At 48.6% G+C, this 9,912-nt stretch overlaps 1 protein-coding gene and 1 pseudogene across 1 annotated transcript; both read right to left on the bottom strand.

The window, feature by feature from the left end:
- Nucleotides 1-1,720: 1,720 nt before the first annotated feature.
- On the bottom strand, nt 1,721-2,664 carry LOC136484136 (dirigent protein 1-like). The gene has a single exon (XM_066481323.1). It carries the CDS (start codon nt 2,411-2,413, stop codon nt 1,832-1,834), a length of 582 nt encoding a protein of 193 aa, XP_066337420.1. The 5' UTR covers nt 2,414-2,664; the 3' UTR covers nt 1,721-1,831.
- Nucleotides 2,665-8,716: 6,052 nt separating this feature from the next.
- Nucleotides 8,717-9,677, bottom strand: LOC136484134 (dirigent protein 1-like; annotated as a pseudogene).
- Nucleotides 9,678-9,912: the final 235 nt, after the last annotated feature.

Below are 9,912 nucleotides of genomic sequence, written 5' to 3' on the forward strand. Positions count from 1 at the left end.
TTTGCTGAATCACAGAGTGATGTATGACAATTATCCATACATAATTCAGTGATGCAAGCAATTCTCTTTTCTTAGGTGTCACGTAGTTTTAGACTGTGTTCATCTTTTAAAAATATTTTTTTGGGAAACTTATTAGATAATCTACTGCTTCCTTGTGTAAACACACAGCAAGGGAAGGCGGCGCCGAAAAGGCTCCCTGCTGTGGTACTGAAGCCACTGTAGAGGCAGACGTCGAACGGCTCACCTGCTGTACTGTAGCCACATGCAGGGACAGGCGCAGAAGTCAGTCCTGCTGTGTTATATAATCACTGTTGCAGCAGGGCAGCTGTACTATGACTAAATGAGTAGAGTTAGTTTGCCACTGCAACTCAACAAAGAGAGCTCAGATTTGCCATCTCCTATACAGGGCTCCGGCCAACGCTGGTGCTTGTACTGTGTGTGTATACTCTGTTCTTCCTCTTCTTCTACCTCTAGCTATAGTGCGTGTGGTCGGACAATGCTTGTTCGTGGTCGGCATAGCTAGTGAGTGCTCGGCAACACTAGCGGGTGCTCGGCGAGACTGGAGAGTGGTCGACTCACCTGAGCCGATGATCCTATGGGCTAACAAAACTTCTATGCAAATCAGCTTCACTCTGTGATTCAAAAGCAGCTGCTTGGAGAGTAAAACTGATTAATTACGGTTAACCTTAAATGCAATGGTCGACTGTTGTATGGTGACTCAAATCCTACTTGTAATAGGACTTAAGAGAGGTATGATATTAGGACTTCTATTTCTATAAGGACTTGAGCATAGAATCCGACTAGGAGTAGGACTTCTAGTAGGAGTAGTACTCCTAATTGTATGTATGAAAATCTTGTAGGGGACTATATAGACAAGGGGTAGTGGCCATAGGCATCAACCAAACTAACACATGGGTCATGGGGGCTCCTCTCGAAGGCTTATAAGGAGGAATTGTGAGCGCTCGGGAGGATTAAGCTATATAGTTCTATTCGATTAGATTCTTATATAGAGCAAGAATTAGTGGGTCATAGAGGGTCAAGTACGTTTGTGACAGAGAGATAATCACTTGTACTCTTTTGTAGTTGTGCTTATAGAATTTTTTGTTGGCTTCGCCAAAACCTAATCTCTTGCCATGATTGGTTCAACATTGTCATCTAGTGTATTTTACGAGATTCATCTACGTCGATCTTGATACGGTGCAACTTTGTGCCATACTCGTAATATCATTTCAAAGATTGGAGGACTGTTGCACTCTACATATACCGCTCGAGAGGTTCAATGTAAATCATTTATCCAATTCTATTTCTCCTACATGGTATGGTATCATGAGACTAGGAGATTGCGAGGGCAAGTTGTTAGCTGAGAACCGTTTGGTAGAGAAGTGGCAAAACAACTTTGTGAAACTGTACCAAAATCTCTACCAAACTGGCCCTCTGGAAGAAAGTTATAGCTCAACAAAAACAGTGAACCGCACTTGTAGTTCCAGTCTTGCACCTATTCAGGTGAGAGCCTCCTCTCTGAGTGACCCTAAAAAAGGGAAATAAAAAATTGAACTTGAGTCCGACAGGAAATGTACAGTTTACCTCATGTTCACAAACGAATCTTTCATTCTGCTTTTATAATGAAAATTTACAGCAAAAGAAAAGAAAAAACTAACATTAAACGGCCGTGAAACAGATTTACAGCACACCTTGAAAGAATCATACAAAGCCAAGTGGAGACGACGAACTGCGAATCGGCAAATTCCTTATTACTGGATCAAATTTTCAGCTCGTAGCCTCATACATCACCATGCATCAAGATCTTCAGCTCGTAGCCTGCCATGCATACCTAGTACAGATACACATCGATCTCCACGACGCCTCCCTTAGCCAAGTCGTAGTCGAAGCTCCTGCTGAGCGCGTACCCCCGCGCGCCGCGGAACCGGCCGGTGCCGCCGACGATCACGGACTCGCGCACGGCCAGGTCGGTGTCGACCCTGCCGCTGACCACCAGCGAGCTGCCGGCGTGCTCGCCGGCCTCCATCACCAGGTGCATGCTCAGGGCGTTCACGGAGCCGCGGTCCGCCACGCGCACCGTGAACCCCTGCGCCGTGCCCACGCGCGGGCTGCCGCGCTCGGGCCCCTCCGTGAGCGCGTTGTTCATCACGGCGACGTCGCCAAACCGGCGCGGGGCCGGGTCCCCGTCACTGCTGACGGTGGTGGTGGCGCTGGAGTTGGAGAGCGACGGCCTTCCAGGCACGATGAGCGCGGCCGTCGGGTTCTCGCCGGTGTACTGGTCGTGCATGTAGAAGTGGAGGTGTGTTCCGGCGGTGAGGCCGTTGCTGCTGCGTGTGTCATGGAGGAAGTAGGTCGCCGCAGCGACGAGGATGGCGGAGGCGAGGAGGACTGTAGGGATCGTGCTAGCCGCCATGGCCTGCTTTGCTATAAAAAAATGAAACAAAAATTTAGCTCGTCGTGTCTCCGTTCAGTTGGATTGTGGATACGATTATATAAGGCAGTGTGGCATCAAAACAAATTCGTCAGAATTCTAGACTAAGACAACGACTGAATAATGGCGTCAAAACGAATTCGTCAGGAGGTTTGAGGTCCTAGTAGTTGGCCCCAATTCTTCGAGGAAATGTCACACCCACGTTTATGGCGTGCATTATCCATATTTGTGTGTGGATGGTAGTGACCACAAGAATGTGTGGCAAGAAACGTACGTATGTACAAAAGAAAAGAACAGGATGGTTCATCGTCTGAAAATGCTGGTGAAGACGTGCCATGAACTCGGTTCACACAGAAGAGTGATGTTGAGGTATGTTAAACTCGATATGGGACGGAAGCTAGGGTACCAAGGACAAGTAGTCACTATCCCGTGCAGACAACTAGACAAGTATTGCTCTCCACGTTTTTCATGTGTATCGAACTACTTTCCTGTATGCTGAATGGACGAGGACTATCACAAAATTGAATGAATTCTGAAAGACGGAATCAGCACGAGTTAATTAGTTCCATGTCGGTGTAACTACTTGTAATGCCAACCAGTCGAGAGCAGATCATGGAGCTTCATCACAAGCATTTTTTACCTTGAAAGCGTACAAATCTTTAAGCACAACTAAAAGATTAAAATTGAATCGGGCATAACATGAGTTTTGCTGAATCACAGAGTGATGTATGACAATTATCCATACATAATTCAGTGATGCAAGCAATTCTCTTTTCTTAGGTGCCACGTAGTTTTAGACTGTGTTCATCTTTTAAAAATACTTTTTTCTGGGGAAACTTATTAGATAATCTACTGCTTCATTGTGTAAACACACAGCAAGGGAAGGCGGCACCGAAAAGGCTCCCTACTGTGGTACTGAAGCCGCTGCAGAGGCAGACGTCGAACGGCTCACCTGCTGTACTGTAGCCACATGCAGGGACAGGCGCAGAAGTCAGTCCTGCTGTGTTATATAATCACTGTTGCAGCAGGGCAGCTGTACTATGACTAAATGAGTAGAGTTAGTTTGCCACTGCAACTCAACAAAGAGAGCTCGGATTTGCCATCTCCTATACAGGGCTCCGGCCAACGCTGGTGCTTGTACTGTGTGTGTATACTCTGTTCTTCCTCTTCTTCTACCTCTAGCTATAGTGCGTGTGGTCGGACAATGCTTGTTCGTGGTCGGCATAGCTAGTGAGTGCTCGGCAACACTAGCGGGTGCTCGGCGAGACTGGAGAGTGGTCGACTCACCTGAGCCGATGATCCTATGGGCTAACAAAACTTCTATGCAAATCAGCTTCACTCAGTGATTCAAAAGCAGCTGCATGGAGAGTAAAACTGATTAATTACGGTTAACCTTGAATGCAATGGTCGACTGTTGTATGGTGACTCAAATCTTACTTGTAATAGGACTTAAGAGAGGTATGATATTAGGACTTCTATTTCTATTAGGACTTGAGCATAGAATCCGACTAGGAGTAGGACTTCTAGTAGGAGTAGTACTCCTACTTGTATGTATGAAAATCTTGTAGGGGACTATATAGACAAGGGGTAGTGGCCATAGGCATCAACCAAACTAACACATGGGTCATGGGGGCTCCTCTCGAAGGCTTATAAGGAGGAATTGTGAGCGCTTGGGAGGATTAAGCTATATAGTTCTATTCGATTAGATTCTTATATAGAGCAAGAATTAGTGGGTCATAGAGGGTCATGTACGTTTGTGACAGAGAGATAATCACTTGTACTCTTTTGTAGTTGTGCTTATAGAATTTTTTGTTGGCTTCGCCAAAACTTAATCTCTTGCCATGATTGGTTCAACATTGTCATCTAGTGTATTTTACGAGATTCATCTACGTTGTTCTTGATACGGTGCAACTTTGTGCCATACTCGTAATATCATTTCAAAGACTGGAGGACTGTTGCACTCTACATATACCGCTCGTAATGTCATACTCGTAATATCATTTCTAATTCGGGTGAACTCTACATATACCGCTCGAGAGGTTCAATGTAAATCATTTATCCAATTCTATTTCTCCTACATGGTATGGTATCATGAGACTAGGAGATTGCGAGGGCAAGTTGTTAGCTGAGAACCGTTTGGTAGAGAAGTGGCAAAACAACTTTGTGAAACTGTACCAAAATCTCTACTGGAAGAAAGTTAGCTGAGAACAACGTTTTTCATGTGTATAGAACTACTTTCCTATATCCTGAATGGACGAGGACTATCACAAAATTGAATGAATTCTGAAAGGCGGAATCAGCACGAGTTAATTCTGAAAGACGGACAGGAGCACACCGATGGTGTTCTTGGGCTACATGGAGGGTACCAAGGCGTATCTGCTCTATGACCCACGCAGAAACAAGGTACTTGTCTCGCGCGGTGTAGTGTTCGACGAGAAGATGGCGTGGGACTAGAACAGTCCGAGCACGGGGGAAGTTGGTGGCTTCACCAGCACTTTTGTCATCGAGCACCTGGTCATCCACGGTGGTGGAGACGCTGGGGAAGAAGTGCCGAGCACTCCGGGAGGGGTGCTGAGCACTCCAGTGATAGAGCCGAGCACTCCTAGGGCAGTGCCAAGCACTCCGAGAGGAGTGCCGAGCACTCCAAGAGGGCTGAGCATGCCAGGAGTGGTGTTGGGAGGTTCTGCAGTGGGGCCGACCACTCCAGGATGGGTGCCGAGCAATCCCATAGCGGAGCCAAGAGGTCTTGCAGTGGTGTCGACCACTCCAAGACTGAGGCTGAGCACTCCTACAGTGGTGCTGAGCACTGCAGGAGTAGTGACGAGCTGTCCAGAAGTAGTGCCGAGCACTACAACCAGGGTGCCGAGCACTCCAGGTACTGTGCCGAGCACTCTGGTGGAACAAGGAACTCCATCAACACTGATCGAGTTCGCCTCACCTCCAACTAACATCACTGAGTTCGTGGATGCCTTCCACGAAGGTGAGGAGGTGTAGTTCTGTAGGCTGGACGACGTCCCTTAGGACTAGCTGGTCGGCTGCTCAAAGATCAAGAGCTGCTGCTCATCAGCATAGAGGAACCACCCACGTTCGCGTAGGCCGAGCGCGATGGAAACAGCGATGGGTGATGCTGGAGGAGATGAAGGCGATCGAGGAAAATGAGACATGGCAGCTCATCGATCCACCTCTAGGATGTCGTCTGATCAGCGTAAAGTGGGTGTACAAGGTCAAGCAGGATGAGCTCGGTGCCATTGTCAAGCATAAGGCGTGCCTCGTCGTCCGAGGCTTTGTTCAGCGCGAGGGCATCGAGTTTGAGGAAGTCTTTGTGCCAGTAGCGCGCATGGAGTCCGTTCATTTCCTACTAGCCTTAGCAGCAGCAAAGGACTGGCGCGTCCATCACTTGGACATTAAATTGGCCTTCCTCAATGGTGAGCTGGTGGAGACGGTCTTCGTCAGGAAACCTCTAGGTTTCGCCGTCAAGGGAACGGAGCACAGAGTGCTCCGACTGCGCAAGACGCTCTACGGGCTGCGGCAGGCCTCATGAGCATGGAACATCAAGCTTGATGCCACGCTGGGTGAGCTTGGGTTCCAGCGGTGCACAACCGAGCATGCACTCTACACGCGACGACGGGGGAAGGAGGAGCTCATCGTTGGCGTGTATGTGGACGACTTGATTATCACCGGCGCGCACATGGAGGACATCAACAGCTTCAAGCGTGAGATGGCGGCTCATTTTTGAATGAGTGATCTCGGTGCACTCTCCTACTACCTCGGCATCAAGGTGAGACAGGGGAAGGAAGAACTCACGCTTGGTCAGAGCGCGTATGCCTCGAAGTTGTTGGAGCTGAGTGGCATGGCTGAGTGCAAGCCATGCATGACTTCGATGGAGGAGCGGCTAAAGCTGACGAAGGCCAGCACCGCGGCAAAGGTGGATGTAACACTCTACCGAAGCATCATCGGTGGTCTACGCTACCTAGTCCACACGAGGCCAGACATTGCGTTCGCCGTGGGCTACGTTAGTCACTTCATGGAGGATCCCAGAAAGGATCACTGGGCTGCGGTGAAGCGGCTACTACGCTACGTCAAAGGGACAGTGGATCAGGGGATCATCTTCCCCAAGACCGGTGGGAGTAGGCTGTAGCTCACTGTGTTCAGCGATGCAGACATGGCAGGGGACATCGATGGACAGTGGAGCACCTCTGGAGTGCTCGTCTTCATCGGGTCGGCTCCAATTTCATGGTTGTCGCTGAAATAGAAGGTGGTGGCATTATCTATGTGCGAGGTAGAGTATGTAGCGGCGGCCACAGCAGCGTGCCATGTTGTGTGGCTACGCCGGCTGCTGGGTGAGCTGACCAGTGCAGAAGCTCATCCGCCAGCACTGATGGTGGACAACCAGCCCGCCATCGCTCTCGTAAAGAATCCAGTTCTGCATGACCGGAGCAAACTCATCGACGTGAAGTTCCCCTTCCTTAGGGACTGTGTCGATGGAGGGCAGATCGTCATCGAGTTCGTCGAAACTGGTTGGCAACTCGCGGACGTCCTCACCATGCCGCTCGGACGACTTCAACTCACGGAGTTGAAGGAGATGATTGGCATGGAGGGGGTACAAGGGATAGCAGTAGGGTTAGGGGAAGAATTGTTAGATAATCTAATGCTTCCTTATGTGAACACACAACAAGGAAAGATGGCGCTGAAAAGGCTCCCTGCTATGGTACTGTAGCCGCTGTAGAGGCAGGCGTCGAACGGCTCACCTGCCGTACTATAGCCACATGCAGGGACATGCGTAGAAGTCAGTCCTGCTGTGTTATCTAGTGATTGTTGCAGCAGGGCAGCTGTACTAGGACTAGATGAGTAGAGTTGTATATACAGTTTGCCACTGCAACTCAACAAAGAGAGTTCAGATTTGCCATCTCCTATATAGGGCTCCGGCCAACGCTGGTGCTTGTACTATGTGTGTATACTCTGTTCTCCCTTTTCTTCTACCTCTAGCCATAGTGTGTGTGGTCAGACAATGCTTGTTCATGGTCGGCATAGCTAGTGAGTGCTCGGCAACACTAGCGGGTGCTTGGCAAGACTGGAGAGTGGTCGACTCACCTAAGCCGGTGATCCTATAGGCTAACAACACTTCTATGCAAATCAGCTTCACTCTATGATTCAAAAGCAGCTGCTTGGAGAGTAAAACTGATTAATTACTGTTAACCTTAAATGCAATGGTCGACTGTTGTATGGTGACTCAAATCCTACTTGTAATAGGACTTAAGAGAGGTATGATATTAGGACTTCTATTTCTATTAGGACTTGAGCATAGAATCCGACTAGGAGTAGGACTTCTAGTAGGAGTAGTACTCCTACTTGTATGTATGAAAGTCTTGTAGGGGACTATATAGACAAGGGGTAGTGGCCATAGGCATCAACCAAACTAACACATGGGTCATGGGGCTCCTCTCGAAGGCTTATAAGGAGCCATTGTGAGCGCTCGGGAGGATTAAGCTATATAGTTCTATTCGATTAGATTCTTATATAGAGCAAGAATTGGTGGTTCATAGAGGGTCAAGTACGTTTGTGACAGAGAGATAATCACTTGTACTCTTTTGTAGTTGTGCTTATAGAATTTTTTGTTGGCTTCACCAAAACCTAATCTCTTGCCATGATTGGTTCAACATTGTCATCTAGTGTATTTTACGAGATTCATCTACGTCGTTCTTGATACGGTGCAACTTTGTGCCATACTCGTAATATCATTTCAAAGATTGGAGGACTGTTGCACTCTACATATACCGCTCGTAATGTCATACTCGTAATATCATTTCTAATTCGGGTGAACTCTACATATACCGCTCGAGAGGTTCAATGTAAATCATTTATCCAATTCTATTTCTCCTACATGGTATGGTATCATGAGACTAGGAGATTGCGAGGGCAAGTTGTTAGCTGAGAACCGTTTGGTAGAGAAGTGGCAAAACAACTTTGTGAAACTGTACCAAAATCTCTATCAAACAGGCCCTCTGGAAGAAAGTTATAGCTCAACAAAAACAGTGAACCGCACTTGTAGTTCCAGTCTTGCACCTATTCAGGTGAGAGCCTCCTCTCTGAGTGACCCTAAAAACGGAAAAAAAAGTGAACTTGAGTCCGACAGGAAATGTACAGTTTACTTCATGTTCACAAACGAATCTTTCATTCTGCTTTTATAATGAAACTTTACGGCAAAACAAAAGAAAAAACTAACATTAAACGGCCGTGAAACAGATTTACAGCACACCTTGAAAGAATCATACAAAGCCAGGTGGAGACGACGAACTGCGAATCGGCAAATTCCTTATTACTGGATCAAATTTTCAGCTCGTAGCCTCATACATCACCATGCATCAAGATCTTCAGCTCGTAGCCTGCCATGCATACCTAGTACAGATACACATCGATCTCCACGACGCCTCCCTTGGCCAAGTCGTAGTCGAAGCTCCTGCTGAGCGCGTACCCCCGCGCGCCGCGGAACCGGCCGGTGCCGCCGACGATCACTTACTCGCGCAGGGCCAGGTCGGTGTCGACCCTGCCGCTGACCACCAGCGAGCTGCCGGCGTGCTCGCCGGCCTCCATCACCAGGTGCATGCTCAGGGCGTTCACGGAGCCGCGGTCCGCCACGCGCACCATGAACACCTGCGCCGTGCCCACGCGCGGGCTGCCGCGCTCGGGCCCCTCCGTGAGCGCGTTGTTCATCACGGCAACGTCGCCAAACCGGCGCGGGGCCGGGTCCCCGTCGCTGCTGCCGGTGGTGGTGGCGCTGGAGTTGGAGAGCGACGGCCTTCCAGGCACGATCAGCGCGGCCGTCGGGTTCTCGCCGGTGTACTGGTCGTGCATGTAGAAGTGGAGGTGTGTTCCGGCGGTACGGTGAGGCCGTTGCTGCTGCGTGTGTCATGGAGGAAGTAGGTCGCTGCAGCGACGAGGATGGCGGAGGCGAGGAGGACTGTAGGGATCGTGCTAGCCGCCATGGCCTGCTTTGCTATAAAAAAATGAAACAAAAATTTAGCTCGTCGTGTCTCCGTTCAGTTAGATTGTGGATACGATTATATAAGGCAGTGTGGCATCAAAACGAATTCTCCAGAATTCTAGACTAAGACAACGACTGAATAATGGCGTCAAAACGAATTCGTCAGGAGGTTTGAGGTCCTAGTAGTTGGCCCTAATTCTTCGAGGAAATGTCACACCCACGTTTATGGCGTGCATTATCCATATTTGTGTGTGGATGGTAGTGAGCCGGTGATAAGGCTCCTGTACATGGACTGAATGAACTCTTTACTGTTCTACAAAATTTTGTTAAAAGTTTGCCAATACATATGTTTACAAGTGAGCGTAGCTATCAAAGGTCCATCAAACAGCCAGTATATGTACACATGACCTCCGTGTACGTACAAAGTCCAGAGGAGATATGTACACATGAATATACTCGTGACTGTCACGTGCAAAACATGTACGTACACGTTGCGTAT

This window comes from Miscanthus floridulus, chromosome 9 (assembly GCF_019320115.1).
Source record: "Miscanthus floridulus cultivar M001 chromosome 9, ASM1932011v1, whole genome shotgun sequence".
Taxonomy (NCBI): Eukaryota; Viridiplantae; Streptophyta; class Magnoliopsida; order Poales; family Poaceae; genus Miscanthus; species Miscanthus floridulus.